Here is a 20872-nt window from a genome sequence, read left to right on the forward strand (position 1 = left end):
AAACCTGGAGTATTTATTACGTGTGAAAAGCTGATGTGGAGTGTTACACTAAGTAGGCTGGTAATGCAGCAGTAGTGTCTCAACGCTGTTGATCTATGGAGAGGTGAACACCCGACCCAGGTGTGTGTGGAATACATTTACTATGTTTGGGATGTGCGGAATGGGATTAAGGGTGTTCTAGGGACAGAACCACACACCAGGCCAGGATGCAGAGAAGGGATTACCAGCTTCTGAGACAGACCACGTCAGACACTGATTTAATTTCATTCTTTCTACAGAACGGCCATTTCAGCCATGCAAGTGGCTCCATACCAACCACCAATCTTTAATAAAGCTTGGTTCGAAGGTATCTAGGTCTAAGGTGCCTATCATCTTGGTATCTGAGCTGACAAGGTGGCAGGCAGTTCTCCAGCTTGCTCTAGGTTTAGTCGCGGATGTTACTTTTGTACGACCCATGCTGTGGAGTTTTGCCTCCCATTCTTTGGGGAACGGTACAGCAAAGCAGGGGTCTGCAGATAGCAAAGGGAGTGCTCCAGGCCTGCTGCTGAAAAAGCTCATCTCTTGCCCCTTGAATCTGTACCTAGGCTACCGAAGACAATGTGCTGGAATATCCTAGCTGCCACGGAGGGTGTCTCTCCCCCCCCAGTCTTGGGGTCGGGGTATTGTTATGCAGTGTTGGAAGCCTACAGCCCTTCCAGAAGCCAGTGTGAGAATGGGAAGAGGTCGGTGTGGGACCATGCGTTGGGATGAATTGCTCTCCCAGTATCCACACTGCACTGAAGACTATCTTGTGTCCATCAGTAATGCACTAAATATGGCTCTTTGACCAAACAAGGCTCTGTCGTGCTGTGCTCTGTAATGGAACTTCCTCGGGACAGAGGGAGCAGGGGATTGAGATGTAACTGTTTCCTCAGCCACTGCAGCTATCCCTCAAACATGAAAAAAAGATCTGATGCGTAAGAGGTGCAAAGTGTCCCAGGAGTTGCCATTTGTACAGACGCTTTTTATGCTAGTGAGGATACCTATTGTACCTCTCAGTTACATCCCTGAGGAGATCTGTCTTGCACAGTAAGCTGCCCTTCCACTTTTAATTTGATACCATCACTGCTGACTAAATGCAGCAGCTGAACCCTATTGACTGGTTAATCTCTCTCTGGCACATGTTTCTGAAACACTCCCTGATAACGTGTGCTGATACTGCATAATCTCTGTAAATTACACTTTCGAATGCCAAGATTCCACCCTAATTGTCTTGTAACATTGACACGGTGAAGACAAGTGTCAGATAACAATACTAACCCACTAATTATGATTTCTCACTCATCCTCCATCTAATTATGAATGTCATGGACTCAGTTCCATGTGTTCATATCTCCCCATCTCCTGCTGCCACCATCCATGAATAGCAATGGGAGTTATGCACTTAGTTACCAGTTCCATATGCTGAAAATGCAGCTGTGTGTCAGTAAGTCTTACAAAGTAGCTGATGGTCATAAATACTACAAATGTATGGATGGGAAGCAGAGCAGTCAGGCTGAGTTTTTATTCTTACCACCCAGGTAGGAGCTGCACTACTGGACGTGCCTGCGTTCATCTTTTTACAGGGCATACATGAGATGAACTGTCCTTATTGTGGGGAATAGTTATTTTCAAAGATTAAATAGACTGGATCAACTGGGGGACATTTTACTTAGGAACATAGACTGGAAGGGAACTCCTGGCTCATCAAGTCCAGCCTCCTGCTATCACAGGCCACCCCAGCCTATAAATCCAATTCATAAATGTATCAAGCTCCACCTTATAATAAATAATAATAATAATAATATATGTAGATTTACCTACCTCATAGAGCTGGAAGGGACCCCAAAGGGTCATCAAGTCCAGCCCCCTGCCTGCACTAGCAGGACCAAGTACTGATTTTGCCTCAGATCCCTAAGTGGCCCCCTCAAGGATTGAACTCAGAACCCTGGGTTTAGCAGGCCCATGCTCAAACCACTGAGCTATCTCCCCCTCACCCACCCCTTAAAACTAGTTAAGCTGTTTCCCCCACTACTCCTGTTGGGAGGCTGTTCCAGAAGCTGACTTCTCTGATGGTTAGAAACCACCTTCTAATTCACAGGCTGACCGTATTTTTGGCCAGTTGATACTCAATCCATGCCTCCATACAGAGACCTGGACATCCAGCAACGGTGAAGACAGTCTTCAGCTTTCCAGTCTTGCTTAAGCTGCAACTTTTGTGCTCACTGTAAAGTTGGGATAGCTGAGGCACATTCCTTGCCACAGGTAATTTGTATCTATGATTTGTAAATAAAGCTTTTAATTGCAACTAGCAACAATTCTGGCGCTGGTGCCAACAATGACTGACCAGCCTATAAGAAAGTGCCAACCTTTGCAACACTAGAGTCCTGAGTCTCAGCATGAATCACAAATGCTAAGCCAGTTTCCTTCTGATTGTAATACTCATTTAACAATCAGAAAGCTCTCAGCTGTTACATACCTTAACAGAATGTTTGCATTTAAACAGGAATATCGCTTCTGAATGTTCAACTAGAAACTGCTTTCAGAGCAATGAAGAACAGGACTCAATTCTCCCAGACATATGTGCTGTTAGCAGCAGGATCAGCAATATATGTCAATCCAAATACATTTCACAGTTCAGATTCTCATGTTCTGTTCCCAGGCAGAGCAATGAACACAACAGATACAGTTTTCTGAAAGTTTCTCAATTCTTCAGATGGAGAATTGAGCACATGGAGAATTGAGCAAATTCAAGGCCATGAATTTGATTCAAAACAGAAACACTCTGAAATTGCCATGTGTTTTACTTTCATCTCTCTCAATCTCAGAAGAGATGCAGCTGGAGCAGAAGGAAAGGAATGTTTCCATGGTTATAGAAGCTAGATGTACTCACCTGTTACCAAACACAACACTGAGCTCATCCAAAACATTGTTCAGTTTCACTTGGAGCTCTTTGAGATTGTCACTTGCTTCTGGGTCCAGCTGTGGACAAAAGGAGAGTGCTTAGCTGGAAAGTGGAGGTTGGTTTGCTGTTCTCCAAAGCACCATTAGCCACTGATGAGTAAATGGTAGAAAAGCACATGAAATATCCTCAAAATTTGTTTACTAGCATCCTTTCCCAGGCCCCACTGTAGAGCTTCATGGCCAGCTGCTCTGGAGGCCGTGATAGAGCCACTAGAGACCGCCCCATAGAACTTGGGAGACGTGAACAAAAGTTACTTGGGCTCCTACTTTCCACCACCTCTTCTCAAAGTCATCCCTTTTCCTGCTACTCCTGGAGTTAAGAAATAAAGAAACATTTAACCCTTTCTGGCACAGAACCCAGACTGTGCTGTGTTACTGCAATATATACCTTTGGGTTCTGAGTCCCCTTGTGGCTATCGGTTTAATTGAAAACTGGCTTCTTTAAAGTGTGGCTTTTTACTGGGGTTTGTTTCTCCATGTGTGAATTTGAGAGTAGTTGCATCACCTTCCACCTCCAGAGTCATTACACAGACTTCAGGCTGCGGGTCAGTGGAACATGGGGAATATGGCCACATTTTCCCCACTCTTTTGAAAATCTGGCCATAAGGATCACAAAGGGAGCTGTTATGCGCTGAGTACTTTTAAAAATATCAACCCTGTTGGGGATCCTGAGCACATGAAGATCTGGCCCCTTAGTGATCAGCCCTGAATACTCCTGAGTTAGACTGAGATACAATCAAGATCACTGTGTGCGAGTCTTTCAGCTGAGTCATTAAAACCGGAGATCCTGTCTGCACTGCATGAACGGGACTGATCTCTTGACCCCTGCCCTAAGGGTCCTGGTTTGCTCCACGATCCATAGCCAATCATTTCCCTCTTCTGCATCTGTGCAGTGTGCCTGATGCTAGGGGTTGCCACTCTCCAGCCTTAGGTGGTTGCATTTCAGCAGGGCAGTGCTTTGGGACCCGTTGGGCTGGAAATGCTATATGAATGTAAGACAGGATCACTTCCGGTTACATCAGTCTTCTGGTTCTTAAGCATAAATAAAATGCCTTCGCTGTTTGTGAATTGGGACTTTAGAACTCCAGCCTGACCTCCAGCTTAGACCATCTATTCACCAATACAGTCACTGGTTGCAACAGCAGTGTGGTGGCTAGAATTCAGGGGCTTAGGTTTCTAGGCTAAATCTCAGTATTGGAGCTAGACAGGAATTAAATACCACAGGAGTTCCTGCTACCACATTCTGTGCTGGAGCCCTGCTTATTTTCTTTAGCATCTATCAGAGAAAGCAAAGCCTCTAGGGAAATACAGAGATTTGGAATGGGATTCACTCTTTTCCCTTTAATAAGCTAGCTGGGAAAATCCAGATTTTAATAGGTGTTAGAAAGTGCGCTTACCAGTCTTCTAGATCAGTTTTCAAAAACAGAGAAAGAAATAGCAGCTGTTGGTTTATTTGAGAGTCTCAGGAGTGAAGTGCTACCTGCAGTGACTTTCCTGCTTTATTAATGGGAGTTTGTAATGTTATTCCCTGTGCACCTATTTCTCCACACAGGCAGCAATGAAGATGCAGGATTAGATCACGAGGCTAATTAGAGACTTTGGGCCCAACTCACAGGTACAAAGCTAGGTATACAGTCTCCTAGGGGCTGCTTTTCTTTCTACCCTCCAGCCCCCCTTCTATTTCCCAGGCATGTAAGATCCCATCAGTTTACAGTCTCCGATGCAGAATGTGTAATGTACAGCACCATTACGCCTCTGAACTCAGCCCGCTGTCCGGGGGAGCGGGGCTAAGGATCAGCCTGACTCCCCGTGACATTTCAGACAAATGCTTCGCCAGCTGAACTAGAGGATCAGCTCTCTTCTTACACAAGCCAGCAGAACTGGTACTGATCCCCCCCACTCCTTATATTCTGCCATTTCTTTCATAGCTCCAGGCTGTGGCAGTGCTGAATCCACAGGACATTTTTAGGTCAGCATCTCTGACAGCGATGGTGCGTTGCAACTCATGTCCCTTGAAATGTCGAGCTCAAGCAGTGTACAACTAACGAGTTATTTTACTGTGGAAAGTTACATAAGAATATAAGAACAGCCATAGTGAATCAGAGCAATGGTCCATCTAGCCCAGTATGCTGTCTTCCAACAGTGGCCATGGCCAGGTGCCCCAGAGGGAATGAACAGAACAGGGAATCATCACGTGATCCAGCCCCTGTCGCCCATTCCCAGCTTCTGTCAAACAGAGGCTAGGGGAACTCAGAGCATAGTTACTACAGAGGATGCATTGAGTGCATCCAGGTTGCCTCTTACTATTTTATTCTTGTAGCAGTGACCCTCCCCTCCCCTCCTGTCAGAGAGGGAAATATGGCTCCTCGGTATCCTATCGCCATCAAGTTTTGCACTGGCTAGAGAGGATATCTGGGAGCCACACTTCACCCAGAGGATGAACACTCAGGCCTTTACAGTGCTTCTGGCCAAGGGGCTGCAGACCCAAATGCAGATCCCCGTAGCACTGTGTCTCCTCTAAACTGACCCCGCCCCCTTTTCAGGTGCGATTAACAAGACTGCTACTGACCCGGATTTAAAAAGTTTCTAGCTTTTCCCTCATTACACATTAGTAGCCACTAAGTGACAGTGGAAGGAAAGCCAGCTATGGTGCTGAATTTCTCAGCTCAGTGGCAGAAAAGTCCTTTGTCATTACATAGACGTTGATTCTTCTGAACAGCTGCTAACACACAAGAAGGAAAAGTCTAGATAATGTATGAACTTGCTCCTTAATGGCTGGTATTGGCATTCCCTGGCTCGAGACAAACTGCAGGGGATTAACTGAGCAGTGATTGAGGTCCATTAGAAGGGCGTGAGATTGGTGCCTACTATTTCTGTATCTGAATGAGATACAAGTTACAGTCCTTCATAGACTTTCTTCAGCTTTCAGTGTAGCTGGAAACTCTTCTCTGCCAATATGGTGAAGCACTGATAAAGGCTCCTGAATGAACTAATATCTACTTTGCTGCTCAGTCAATGAATGCTAAGTGTACCAGCTATCCATGAGAACAGGAAATGCCAATAAACCTGGCTTGCAGAGCGGAGCAAGAAATATTAGAAAGTTGGCACATTGTAATGCATATCATGACCATGGCATTTCTGCTGGAAGCTGGGACTCCACTGCCTTATTGAGCCTTCACTCTGGGTGCATGGAGCATGACATTGAGAAAGAAAGCTAATAAAAATATTCTCTTTCTATGAAAGATGAGACAGCCTAGACTACATGGTGATTAATTCTGAACAAATGTTCTAATTCTAGTAGGAATAATACTTGGCACTTCCACAGCATCGTCTGAGGATCTAAAAGCAGCGTCCAGACAATGAATGGAGACTCAACACCCACCATGAAGCTGGGAAGTATTATTTCTATTTGCAGAGACGAGGCATCCTGTCTTTATTTGAAGACATCAAGAAATAGAGACTCTACCACTTCCCATGGCAGTTTGTTCCCATGGTTAATCCCCTTGCTGGTAACAATTTGTGCCTTATTTCTAAATTTGATTTTGTCTGATTCTAACATCCACCTTCTGATGGTTTTCGTGCCTTTTGCTGTTAGATTAAAAAGCCCTTTGGTACCAGCACTTTCTCCCTGCATAGGTACTTGTACACTAATCAAGACACCTCTCACACTTCCTTTTGATAAGCTAAAACAGATTGAGACCTTCTTTAAAAGGACACAATACATTGGCTTATGTCACATGGTCCCAAGGATCACTCACTTCTCCCCGCACCTTTCAGGAAAGGGAGAAGACGGAGGGCTGAGCAAAGCCAGCAGTATGCATTTCTAACTCCACTGTGATTTGATAATCTTACAAGACTGAAGAATTCAGCAGGATAAGAAGCTCTTAGCAGGAGCCTGGACCCAAGGAATGCTTTCCCACAGCTCTTATAACAAAGTCAAGGCTGCTTTTCAGCTATCCTGGGGTTTGTCATACAGGGGACTGAGCATTTAAAATGAGGGATAAATCTGGCTGAATACTAAGAAGAGAAGTGAGGTTCTTACCCACGAAAGCTTATGCTCCAATACATCTGTTAGTCTCAAAGGTGCCACAGGACCCTCTGTTGCTTTTTACAGATTCAGACTAACATGGCTACCCCTCTGATACTAAGAAGAGAGTATGTTTTACTGGAGCATTTTTCATACAGCTTAGCTGATAGCATGAAAACTGGAGGAAGACAAGTCTACTAAAGACTTTATTCTCAAGGCTCAATACAGTAGCACCTCAGTGTTATGAACACCTCAGGAATGGAGGTTGTTCATAACTCAAATGTTCGTAACTCTGAACAAAACATTATGGTGGTTCTTTCAAAAGTTTACAACTGAAAATTGACTTAATACAGCTTTGAAATTTTACTATGCAGAAGAAAAATGCTGCTTTCCTTTTACTTTGTAGTAGTTTACATTACAGTACTGTTAAATGTATTTGCTTTTTTGGGCGTGTCTGCTGATGCCTAATTGTGTAATTCCGGTTCCAAATGAGGTGTGTTGTTGACTGGTCAGTTTGTAATTCTGGTGTTTGTAACTCTGAGGAGGCTTGTACTTGAAAAAAATCTAAGTTTCTACACCTTTTAATTAGGCTTTTGCAGGATATCGAGAATTCGTGACAGTGGGCAGTGCAGTACAGTACATGGGTTTTTTATCCTGCAGAAGTTAATGATTGCATAACTTGTGAAAGGCAAAAGGCGGCAGTGAGTGGGCTGCAAAGTCGTTCCTGACGAATGAAAATAGAAAGTATTGCACTGCCCACTGTCAGACTGTTTGTACCATTCCCAAGCAGGGGTCTGTAGAACAACATGAGGGGTGAAGAGAAAACAGCACAGGTGGCATGAATGCTTTACTTGCATGAATTTATGACTGCCACATTCAAAGATATTCAGATTCCAAGGCCAGAAGGGACCATTGTGATCATCTAGTCTGACCTTCTGTGTAACACAGGCCAGAGACCTGCCCCAAAATAATTCCTAGAGCAGAGCTTTCAGAAAAACATCATTACGCATTTGTGAAGAGATGAGTGAATTATACAAGTTACTCCCAAGTTATGTCAGTGACGTCACCATAGAATCTGTGCCTACAACATTTACACCACACCACCATTGTGTATAATGCTTTTACCACTACAGATAATTGCAGAAACACTATTTTTCCCAAACACCTGACATTTGAGAGAGGTTTTTAGAAGCTGTATTGATAATATTTGTATCTCTCTAAGTCACGTTGTCTTAGCAGCATGAGATCCACTGCACAGGCTCAAAGGGAGAAAAATAAAGTGTTATAAAACTCTAAAATGATCTAAAAGAGCTTTTCTATCAATTATAATGTTGTAGTTTGAATGAGAGAATCTCTTGGGATCTTCCAAGGTGGGAAACAAGGGCAGTAGCCCACTGGGAGAAGGATTTTCCAGATCTTTTGTGCTCCACCGTCTAGCCTCAATGGGTCGCAAGATATTGGGTATTATGCTCAGGGGTTTAGGGCTGAATGCTGCCTTATCCCACACCGGATATCCTGGGGTAATGTTTTAGGGAGAGTACAAGGAATGCAGGCAGGGATGGGATTTCACATTTGGGAAGAGAAGGAACAATTATTCAAAACCTGTTCAGAGCTTTGTAATATTAGAAGTACTCCAGGTGTAGATGGATTAGGTGAACAGAATGCAGCTGAAGTAGTCAAAGTGCATGCTATCTTAAATTCATTTAATCTTTCTCACCACCTACAACTCCTAATTTATTAGTTTAATTACAGGAAAACTGTCGAGGTGCTTTCGTTTAGCCATAATATGTTGGGTAACAGAAAAAAATAAACATTTACTTAGAGCATTGATGTGACCTCACCATGACATTTTCTTATTCTTCACAGAGAAATACCTCCTCTTATTACTTTCTAAGTAAACATTGCCCTCACTGCTATATTTTAATGCCAACCCCTGTATGAAGTATGGATGCTGTATGCATCTCTTGTAAACACCAAGTAATTGTCCTTCTTGAAGGAGAGGACAAAAACTTTGCACAAGATGAGGTATTTCCAGAACACAGAATTAGCTCTATTTTCAGACTCGTCATCTCACTGACTGACCTTCACTGGCCAGGACTAATCACTATCAGAGTAGCCACTAAAACGAGAACAAGGCAGTCTAGGATAGCAGAACCAAGGCTCTGGCAGGGTTTTAATCTATGCAGCCAAGTACTAAACGCACACCAAGAGGAAACCCTGGGGAGGCCAGCTATTTCAGGTACTCGGCACAAGTGAAATCAAGTATTTCTGGTGAACAGTGGCAGGTGGATGAGGTGAACAAACGGCATGTAGAAAGGAGTTTCACTCCCAAGAAAACCTTCTAATATATTGAGCAAACAATATTCCAGTTACTCAACATGTAATTTGCATTCTTTTTCTCCCCAGGTTTGCTAGCTCCCAGGCGGAGAGTCACAGGGTTTGAGCCAGAGCTCCCAGCACATCTCCTCCTCCTGGTATAATCCCACAGTGCCGGGAGACCGCTGAAGAGCCTGCAGTTTCATGTCACTACAGGAGGAGGCTGCAAGGGACAAGCTGGGCTGGGAGGGAGAAGCTTGCAGCAGAGGGAGCTCACGAAGGTCCTGGCAGATGCATGAATTTTTGTATAAATGTACTTTTGTTCCGGATGATTGCTGTGTGATATCACAGCTGAGATCTGCATTCCTGTTCCAGCTAGAGTCTAAGTGCCCTGAGCACCGACTGTCTAGACAGAGGTGGAGTGTTAGTGTACCGCAGACGGCGAGCAGAACATACGTACCCTAAACACCCCAGTACACACACCGTACTGTACCTTACACCAAACAGTTCGACATGCTCTTGTTATTTCATTGATGTAATCTTGTATGCTCATGAAGTGCTGAGTCATTACACAGCATTAGGAAGGAGAGTGAAAATACAGAGGTTTGCACACCCCCAGTGCTGGCCACAGGTCTCTCCTGTGAACCTGTGGTCCAAACTGAAACCCCCCTATGACTTCTCACCTCACTGGGGAAGTGCTGGGATAGGCATTGTTGAGATTCTATGCAGAAAGATGCACCCTTCCCAGAGAGGGATCTTACCCAGGCTAAGTGAAAGCGTTTATATTGTCATTAAATATAGTTTATCACCAGGCGTTTGAGATACTTTATTTCCCATTCAGGGCTGGCTCCAGGTTTTTTGCCCCCCCCCCCCCAAAAAAGCCAGAGTGCTGCCCCTTGAAAAGCGCGGCCCCCAAAGGGCCAAAATGCTGCCCCTTGAAAAGTGCCACCCCAAGCACATGCTTGGAACACTGGTGCCTAGAGCCAGCCCTGTTCCCATTGTAAGTATAAGGAAATACCATGGCTATCAGATAGCACTGTTGGGTAACTTGGCAAATGCTGGTTTCCTAGTGGTGACCCCCGTACATGCAAGTGATGCCTTCATAAAATCATTTACATATGTTTAATCATGGGAGCAATTGTTCTGGAAACTGGGCCTTCGGGGCCATTATTGATGTAATATCAAGGCTGGGTGCACCCTGTGCAACAAGTCTAGGTTGCTGGGACATTTTGTTTCAGGAGAACTGAGCTCCACTGTGAAGAAAACCTCTTTGCTGTCATCCTTGCATTAGCCAATGAAAGATTTAGCAGGTTTTTTTGTTTTGTTTTGAAACTTAAAAACAAGCATTTGTCACTTCTTAGAACTATGCCACTGAGCACGAGAGAGACTTGGAAACAACAGTGCAGAGTCAAAAAACTGAACTGGCACCCCTGAACTAGCCTCTTGGCGTGCAGACAAGAGCGCAGGATCTAGCACATCACAGCTACAGAAAATGCCCCAAGGCTCTGAAAAAGATTTTTTCCTAACATGAGTAGTGTCCTTTTCTTCATCATCCTGAGTCTTGAAAAGCAATGAAAGGAGAGAAAAAAAAGATATACATTATAGCTGTGCATCCTCTCTTCACAAACAGCAACTGAAACAAAATTCTTCCATGTCTTTGAAACTTGCTACCCTCTGAACAAAACATTCACAGGAACACCGCAATAAATCTACCTTGGCAACCACTTCCTTAGGGATCCAAGGAATCAGACAGGGCGCATTACACAGCCTGGGTGTGGTTAGAATAGATTAAATGTAGGTCATTTACTCCCAACCAAGTTACTGACCTTCATTTACACACTGCACAAAATGACTTCTGCCCATAACGTGGAGAGTTTGTTGACATTCTTATCGTATTTAAAAAACAGACTTGAAAACATCTTGTTGTGCCCCAGTCCAGCCCACATTAATGCATGTTCTTATTACTTCTTCCCTTGTCCTCCCTCCCCTGCTCCTGTCTGTTGTTCGAAAAACCTGCTGTTGTGTTCAATTAGACTGGAAGATGTTCAGGGCCAGGGCTATCCTTTCACTCCAACAGCCCAGCACCTAGAGCAACGGGGCCCTAATCTTTACTGGCGGCTCTAGGTAACCCAGTAGTTATGTGCATAAGTAGCCAGTTTTAGTGCTCATACCTCCTTAGCACCCATGGCCTCAAACATCTTCTCGAGCTGCACTCTCAGCTGCTGAATGTTGTTCATCAGGATGCAGGGCTGAAGGAGGCAATGGCAAAGTCTTGTTACTGATTCCGGTGACAACAGTATTATTTGTTCTTTCACTGGCATAGCCAGGGCTAGAATTTCCCCCAGCATGTAAATGAAGAGGAAAGGCAGATTTCAGTGCTAACAAAGCTAAGGAGGAAAGTCCCTCTCTCCAACTGGGAAAAGGGGGCAGCTGCTTGCAGACATGCCAATCAGTGGTTAAGGGGTTGCTCCAGTAGACAATTGGCTGATCCAGTAGACAACTGGCAGCTTCCCTCCTGCAAGAGTCCATTCTCACATCACCCTCTCAGCTCTGACCTGTGCAGATCTGAACTGCATACAGATCATAAGGGGAGGTGGTGCACACCGAGGTGGCCACTCCCAGCAATTCACACATCAGTGGGGGGGGGGGATTTATCTGCTCAAGCTACCCCTGTTTGCAATTAAGGGACTCTATACAGCAGACCCCAAACGTCTCTAGGGTGGGACTCCGCTAGGGCTGAAGGGAGAAGGGATGCACTGATGTGTCTCCAGCTGCCTCATTCAGAATCTCTCCTCTGAACTCAGTGCCCATGGAGGCACTGAACTGACAACAGCATCCAGTAGGAGTTTGGAGGATTTGTAGCGTAGAGGCCGAGATCGGAAGTGGCATTAATCCTAAGGGGACGAGATGCATCTTCTGTTTTAAGTACCCCTGATGTATGAGCAAATCCACCCGCCTACAAGGGAACAGCTCCCCACTGGATCAAACAGTCAAACACCCATGAATGATGATCCTCTGCTCCAGTAACACCACTGACGAGAGCACCAGACTGCCAGTTGAGTGGAAGCTTTTCTATATAGGGGATTCGATTTTGCCAAACCCTACTTCTACCAATCAAGGGGTTTTCTAAGGGTGCTTCCCAATTGTCCATATATAGGGAAACTCCTGCCTGATCTATATGAAGTAAGGAAGGTCACTGACTTGGGTCTTGAAGAAAGGAGCATCTGGCAGACTGACTGTGTTCTAGGTCACAACAGTGTAATGGCTTGTCTTGTTTGGACCATCCCTCTCGAGCAGAACTGGGGGATGGCGGTGTCCCAGCCCCGTCTGCTGTCATTCATGGTTATGTCTACATGATGGGGCGTGCAATGGGCATTTTCTTCCCAAGATTAAGCTAAGGTTTCCACCACACTAGCCCAGATCAGATGTGGACTATTTTGGCTTCACAGTCTCTTTGGGGTAATTCGCTGCTGTTTGTGTGTGCCATTAGCAAAAGAAAACTTTGGGAATGAAATGTTAAGTTTCCCCGAACATGGATGGATGCCAATTCTATATGTATCCCTGGCAGGCTATCAGGTTGGGTATAGCACAGAGCACTGTTCAGAAACTACAGAAGATTTGAACTATTTGTGATCACCACAGGTGGAATCCATTTGCATGCTGTGGTCTTTACTTCAAGAAAATGGTGGGAAATTATTTCTTTTGAAGAAAATAATTATGGGTAGAAACAATGAAACCATATAAACAATTAGCACTTGCAGCAGAAAGGGGAGAAAGACTTGGTAAACATGAAAACTGAGTGAACAACATTAATCTTTTTCTTCTACTCTCTTGGGGCAGCCGCAGCTGCATTACCTATTGAACCGCACAGGAAAAAAATACACCAACTAATGGCTCTGAGTGACACCTAACGATCACTCCTCTGTGATCCGAGTCTGACTTCTCTGGTGCCGTGTCCCGACAACGTCAAGGACAGAGTCGGGATTACATGAGCACAAAAAGGGAGAAAACCCATTTGCTAAGAGGAGGCTGGAGCATTCCCCTGGCTTCATTAAAGAAGAGCGTCAAGAACAGCATGCAACAAGCATCCAGATTTCAGACACAGAGTTTTATTTACCACCACCATGAATGACCTAGAAATGGGGCTGAACAACAAGTTAGTTAGAAGTAGGGGATACTAAACTGGGAAGTGTTTGCGAAAACCAAAATGGGATACAGACATGGTACAAAGATCTACAAAGAGTGCCCCACACCCATTTCTTTTCATAGCCATAAAACAAGATTTAGACAATAGGGTTGATGCCTCACTCCAAAGGGCCCTGGAAAAAGGTGACAGCAGCTGTCATAAGCAGTTCCCCAGGTTCAGAATGAAAAGATGGGGAGAAGAGTCCAAGCCCCAGCACGTCAGACAGAGTCTACCTTGGCCATCACCTTGTCACGTGGCCAAGCACACCATGGTCCATCTCTTCTCGCTACAATTCCATGTGTGGCTGCAGCCTGGGGAGGGAGGGGATCACAGCAGAGTCTGCAAGGTGCATGCATCTGGAACATTTATTTCCACCTCCTTAATGGAGAGCAAAACCCTCTGACACGGGTGTGGTGGGACTGACACACACCAAGTGCCCAATTTTATTTTATAGGTCAGCAAATCAAAGTTAACGCCATAAAACGCTTGGGGCTTGATAACATGAGCAAAATGACGAGGTTTATGGCTTCCCAGCTGCAGTACGAGGACTCCTTTACCTGCTATTTTAAAGCTATTGCAGAACGGTTCAATGATGCCTGGGTTTCTAAAGAGGGGCAGGGGGGGAAATCAAATGTTACTCACTAGTTTCTCCTTGGAGCAGTAGGACTGGAAACACTTGGAGAGAATGTCAGCGTACTGCATCAGCACTTTCCCAATTGTCTGCAAAGACAACAGTGAACAATGTTATGCTCTCCTCTTCCACTGAGAAAGGCAGGATGTTTGCAGGAGAACAGGAAAATAAAACCAAACCAATAACTTCGAGTAGACAGGATTCGCCAAAACACTTAGCTTCTGTTCTTCAGGGTTCATTCATTTCATTTTTGGGTGGCTATTTCTTTAAGCAATTTTTGATTTTTATGCAGATGTCTGAAAATCAGGCTTTTTAAGGGCTCTCTCTCTGTGTGTACTGTAATGAATAATCTCTTTGTAATGTTCCTCACTGCACTTTAACGTAGTACTCTTTCAAACAGCACTATGTTAAAGCGGACTAGGGACCGTTTAGTGCACAGTAGCAGGATCTACATGAACCAATTAATGTGCAACACATTAGCGTGCTTTGGAAATCACAGCCCTGTGGTGTGTGTTATTGCTCCACAGAGACAGGCCCTTAGATACATGTAACCATTTCTGGTGTTTACTGGAGAAATGCCAATGTTTTCTAAATTTTTATTTTATTTTATTTTTTGTACAGGGGGTGTTTTATCAGTGTTTATCGGTTAAAACCAACAATAAGAAGCCCTAAAAGTACTTTAAAGTTCTCCATACAATTGAAGGCCAATGAACTAGTACTGTTACCTTAGCAAACCTCCTCATATAGTGAGCAACAATCTCAGGGTCTGGACACTCCAGCTTCTTAATGATCTCAAAGCTCTGATTGAGCTGTGTGAAGACATCCACCACCGAGCAGGAGAATAGAGCATGCTCAGATGTTTGCTGGAACTAAACAAAAAACACATACGGTAATTTCTGAATGTCTTGAACTGATTTGGGAGAGGCAGCTGGTATTTCCCAGGTGTCTGTCCTTTCTCTACTGTGTGGGCACTGGGCAGCTGCAAAGCAGAACACATTCACCCCAGAATTAAGGAAGGAGTTTTCAAAGGGGCCCAAAGAAGTTTGGCACCTAATTTTCAATGGGCTCTAAGGACCTCTCTCCCTTTGACAATTGCAGTCTAGACCAGGAAGGGATACGGCTCAACACCCGGGAATGGCAAATACACTGGGGAGACCTTTCATGAAATGCATCATTTGCTTGTTCGTTTAATGAGCAACATGGAAAAGAAAACACAGATTTTTTTTCAAATGGAGAAATATAAATGAGGGCTCTCATCCAAATTCAAACAGGCTATGTACATCACAGCAGAGCCTTCTGGGAGCACTCGGTGAGGTTAAAGAATAGCTGGATTAAGGTCACTTTTACTGTCACGGTTAGACACGTACCTAGTTTTATGTATTTCAGTGACTTATCTCACAGGCATGGGGATGTGGGAGAATGCCAAGCCTCTTGCCAGGACTGTCCAGAGGATTCAGGGGGCCTGGGGCAAAGCGGTGGAGCTGTGGCGCTTGTACACACTCGGCGGCGGTCTGGGTCTTTGGCGGCATTTTGGCGGCCGGGGGCCCTTCAGTTGCTCCGCGTCTTTGGCAGCACTGAAGGGCCCCCCGCCGCCGAAATGCCGCCAAAGACCCAGACCACCGCCGGGCCAGGGCTTGCGGGGCCCCTGCAGGGCTGCCAAAGACCCGGACCACTGCTGGGCCGGGGCCGCCGAATACCAGGGCCCCCCCTCTGGGCGACCCTGCCTCTTGCTGACACAGATTAGCAGCAGCAGTGTATGTAAATGAATTGCTCTGCTCTCCCTATTAGGTTAAAATGGTTCATGAAGACCTGGGGACAAAGTTTCAAGATAAAAGAGATTCCCATTTGTTCAGTGAGCTAAAATGGCTGTGTCCGCATTCAGGCTTCTGAATTTGCTGTGGTAATATTTGGTTCCTGGGCACAGTAATCCAGCTACATACCCCATCTTTCTTATCTCTCTCCAGGGCTCCATGCAGGAATTCCAGGGAAACATCTTCATTCTCATCCAGCCACTGCATCACAAATTGCTCAAACCATCTGCCGCGGGGAGAGGAAGGAGAGCAAGTTACAGTGTGAAACACAGCCGCCGCCGCCGGGGGCCTACTCACAGCTACTAATCTTGTGGCATTCCCACCTCTCAGCACTGACGAGCTTTTCAGTGATTCAAATGCCTTCAAGACAGCAAAAATCCTGGCTTCCCTCTCCCCAGCTTTATTGGTTCCATGTATTGCCAGACAGCAGCTGACCCTCCAGCGAGCCAGGCTGAAAGCTGATTATTATCTGCCTGGGTGCCCAGCTGGCTTTCCCCAGGGAGGATCTGAAGGGCAGCAGCACCCGCGCACCCAGGTGTATTTACACGTGTGCCCACACTGCTGCCTGGGCAGGGACAGGCCACAATCTCGCCTGGCCCCCGTGCACTGGATTGTCAGTCAGGGCCCCTCATAACCACACGCTTCAGCACAGTTGCTACCATTTCACCCACTTGGTTCGTTCTCCCCCTGCACTGTCCCACCTCTGCTCGTGCTCTCTCCCTCTTCAGTAGCTTGGTTCTGGTTTTGCTTTCAATGTTTTTACTCCTTTTTCTCTTTTCCTGTGTGTGTAACTAGCCCTCTCTCTCCGTCCCCCCAAGAGCCGTGTGCTCACTGGGCTAGTGAGACTTTTACCAGTGGCTCTAAGGAATTTAACCACACATGCTTCCAGGGACGAGCTAAGGGATTCAGGTATGGGAAGAGAAGTTTGCTGTGTGAGCTTGCAGCTCTCGCTGTGGGATCTGCATTAGGGGCATTTGCATAAGGAAAGAGAGAAGGAAGTGGCTTCCCTGGGTCTCCTGCCATTTTGTCTCCAGGTGCAGGAACATATTTTGGAAGTTGGGGGAGGGAGATCCCAGATGAGGCAGTTTTCTCCACCCCAACGCTGGTCTCCGCTGCCCCATACCCTCCCTAGGGTAGCCTGGCATCCTCTCCCCTGAAGGCACAACTGCTCTCCAAGTTGGATCCAGTCTGTTAGACTCTTTGGCATGCTAAGTCATTAACAGTCTGGGAGAACGCTTGAGTAACCAGAGCTCAACGACTGGTTGGTGGCATTATACTATTCCCATAGGAGATGCCGGCCCGTGCAGGATCAGCAGTGCCATGGTGACTTCTCTCTTGTGAGAGTGCAAGTGACTTTAGTGCATATGAAAGGGTCCAGATTGACCCACCCTAGAATGGAGCTCTATGAATCCCAAGAACAGGCCAAACACGGGCAAAGGAGAACAAGCTTCCCCACCTCCCGTCCTGGAGAGGGGAGAGGCTAGCATAGCAGGATGGAAAGGGCTCTGGAAACTGAGCCTGTTAACAATGGGTGCCCTTGTGTGCCAAGGAGGTAGCTTTACAATGTGGACATTTATCCTCTTGGAACTGGACTAGACTCTTAACTCAGTGCACCAGACAGCTGCCAGTACTGATGTGCTGGATCGGAACCAGAGAACAGGAGGAGAAAGGATCTGTGTCCCATCAGCAATCCCTTGAGCTAGCTAGACCCCGGTCTCTAGCTGTTTGAAAGCATCAGGACAATACAGAGGGGAGGTTTACGGCGGTGTTTAAGAAGCAGCATAGCATTTAAGGTTTCATCTGAGTTAAACGTCTCTCTAGAGTTCATTACACAGCTCTTCTATATGTAAGTATTTAAGTACTGCAGCTGCAGCAAATCTCACTTTCATATATTACCAAACAGCATTCACAAACAAGGGAAAAGGGGCCCATGTGTGAATTCAATCCATCAAAGGTGTATGATATGAGCTTCACAATAGAGTACGACCTTCTCTGAACAGGCCATGGAGCTCATTCAAATGGTGCTAATTATGGGCTGCTTGAATTAGCAAAGAATGTGAAATAACGTGAGAGACACGAGAGCGAGACAGACAGAGAGAGCGCACAAACTCAGAGCATCCTGGGTAGCCTTAAATACTCCTAACACCTTGGCATATACAGCACACCCATGTTAATATTGGAAATTGTAACTGACACAGTGTTAAATGCCAGCAGCAGCCTGCCTGCACCAGCACTACCCATCACAGCTGTCAGCCACGCTGATCTATATTAGCAATGATGGGAAAATTTCCCTCCGAGAGACAAGGTCTTTCCGTGTTCCAGTGAAATTGCTTTTGACCTGGCAGTTCTGAGGCTTTGAGAGTCATGGTTTGTGCATGGGGTGCAGGGTTTGAGCGATGTGTTGGTTTTTTAAGTAATGAGAGCGCTTTTTAAGCCACGACTCTTTTTTATTTACAAGAGACTCGGGTACTAAGGAAACCGAGGTTGTTTATAAGAGAGCAGCTACCAAGTCTCCCATCCCCTGCAGAGCTCCTGAGGGGCAAGCTGCATGCTGTATTGGACTGCTTACTGCCCCAGAAAGTCACAGCTCAATGAATGACATAGGCTGTTTGCTACTTACTAATTGCTGCTTATGGCCCAGATCGAGGCAGAATTGCCTACTGGTTATCCCTTACCAGCCATTGCTTATTGCCCCTTCGACATTCACTGCACACTCACAGAAGGAGGTAGGGGCACTACAGAAAGTGTACCACATGCAGTGGTGAGAACACAAAGCCATTAACCATAGATGGGATGCATAATACTTCCAGCATAATGGCTTACAAATTCACGGTCATTTAGGTGTTTTGCGGTCTAGCCAGACTGCCTGGCAAAAAGGGAAGATAATTTTGGGGAGGGAGGTTCTTTTAGTGTATCAGAGAGGTAGCCGTGTTAGTCTGGATCTGTAAAAAGCAACAGAGAGATGTATCCGACGAAGTGGGCATTCACTCATGAAAGTTTATGCTCCAATACATCTGTTAGTCTTAAAGGTGCCACAGGACTCTCTGTTGCTTTCTTCAGTGTAGTGTGCTCTCCTACGCCATGAATGGGAGCAGTGTCTTCTGGCTGAATGGAAATTTCCTATTGTCGTGTGTTACAGATCTAATGCAAGGCAAAGGGCTGCACTTTCAGCCTGACCTCTGCTTCTCTGGCCAGAACGTTGCAGATAAAATGAAGGCTTACATGCCTAGGTACCTGGCTGCCTCCATAAGTCAGGTACTAAGACATCTAAACAGTGTTTTCAACTGAGCATGCAAGTTACAGGGGCGAAAACAGAGACTGGGTTTTCAAGATTGGGCCAAACAGGTGCACTGTAAGTCACGATATCAAGGGCAGAAATGCCTTCTACGTCCAGAGACAAGTTAGTCTCTGGTACAATCACAGTACTTGATGTTTGCTAAAGTGTATAATTTAGAAAAAAACATGCTATATTAAGCATTTTGAAAGGACAAAGAATAAGAAGTTCATGCTTTTGGGAATTAACATCTTCCATCTTTCTGCTGACTTCTGAAACGGACAAGAGGAAGCTCTAATGTTCGACTGCTGGCTGTATTTCTACCCTGTTTAGGAACTGATGCTGGCTTGTTGAAAGCAAGGGGAGTGACAGATTTAACAGTCAGCACTTGGAAACCTTGACTTTATTTTCAACCTAACCTCAAGGCCATCAGGAATGGGTCAATCGGAAGCATTCTCTCCCCCACTGCCAGATACGGGGTAAGGCAAACGGGTCTGAGCTCTGTCTCCTGTCCATTCTGAGGCGTAAGAGTCGGCTCTCTGGACGGTGGCGTTTTGACTGGTCTCAAAGAGTTTACTAGGTTTGAATCTGAAGCAGAAAACGTTAAGTATCTTCTGTATTTAATGAAGTTGCACTTTATAAAATAGCGATCATGCCACTGTCTGAAGAAACGAACTCATTGCTATGATTAGCCCCAGTGGTATTTCTGAAATGGTGGGTGTGGGAGCGCAGACAGCTAAGGGAGATGGTTGAAATAGTCATTAGATGTATTTGGTTACATGCTTAGTGTTAAATATTAGCACTGATCAGCAGCAGAGGATGGTGGAGACTGCACAGTACAACACGATATTAGGAGCTCTAGAGAGAGATACCACAAAGACAGAGCCAGCAGGTTAGATCATTGAATACTACTGCTTAGTGACACTTGGGTCACATTTTTCGCCCATAGATTGCAGAGCTCCTTAGGAAAATAGCTAAGCATCATTATCCTTATTTTACTGATCTGTAAACTAAGATACAGTCCAGAGAAATCAAGTGACCTGCCCAAAGCTCGCCGACTCAGAGGCAGAGCCAAGAAAGGAAACCAGGCCGGTCTCCTGTCCACAGGACCAGGCAGCCTCTCATTGCTCTGCTGATCTGTTCCCAAGGCCCACCGTTCAGACTGGTTATTAGATCAGGTCTGAGGGATGCCCTGTAGATCAGGCATGCTCAAATTGTGTTCACCTGAGGGCCGCGCTGACAGCTTGCTAGGAGCCCAAGGGCCATGCCTATAGCTTAGATGGCACATGCCCTCATTTTTAATTCCTTAGTGTTGCCCACAGAGGCTACAAGCCCCAGCAACAGGCCAGGCTGCTCGGGACAAGGTTGATTATTGCAATCTGGGACCTGTAGTCACCAGCAACTACAGCTATTAAAGGGCAGAACAGACGCACTGTATAACTGTGATCCTCCCTGGATACAGACCATGTGATCCAGGTTATCTGCTTTGCCCCTTGTTTAATGCAGTATTTCATGCTGAAACTCATGGGATTCTCCCAGGGTGAGCCTGCTCTGAACCAGCTCTGCCCTTTGCGGGACAGATTTATATCAGCTGGATGGGCTTGCTCACCCAGTAAATCAACCCCAGGAAACAAATTACTCAAGT

The 20872-nt window shown here is 45.7% G+C and overlaps 1 protein-coding gene across 6 annotated transcripts in view; it reads right to left on the reverse strand.

The window, feature by feature from the left end:
• LOC117878847 (protein unc-13 homolog B) overlaps positions 1-20872 on the reverse strand; it is a 206252-nt gene that overhangs the window by 43220 nt on the left and 142160 nt on the right. For all 6 annotated transcript variants that reach the window (XM_034773441.1, XM_034773440.1, XM_034773439.1 and 3 more), the window contains 5 exons: positions 16083-16179; positions 14868-15011; positions 14154-14231; positions 11497-11574; positions 2912-3000 (listed from right to left, as the gene is read on the reverse strand). In XM_034773441.1, coding sequence (XP_034629332.1) covers positions 2912-3000; positions 11497-11574; positions 14154-14231; positions 14868-15011; positions 16083-16179 — 486 coding nt within the window. The remainder of the gene's footprint in view (positions 1-2911; positions 3001-11496; positions 11575-14153; positions 14232-14867; positions 15012-16082; positions 16180-20872) is intronic.

The sequence above is a fragment of the Trachemys scripta genome, chromosome 6, assembly GCF_013100865.1.
Source record: "Trachemys scripta elegans isolate TJP31775 chromosome 6, CAS_Tse_1.0, whole genome shotgun sequence".
NCBI classification, from domain to species: domain Eukaryota; kingdom Metazoa; phylum Chordata; order Testudines; family Emydidae; genus Trachemys; species Trachemys scripta.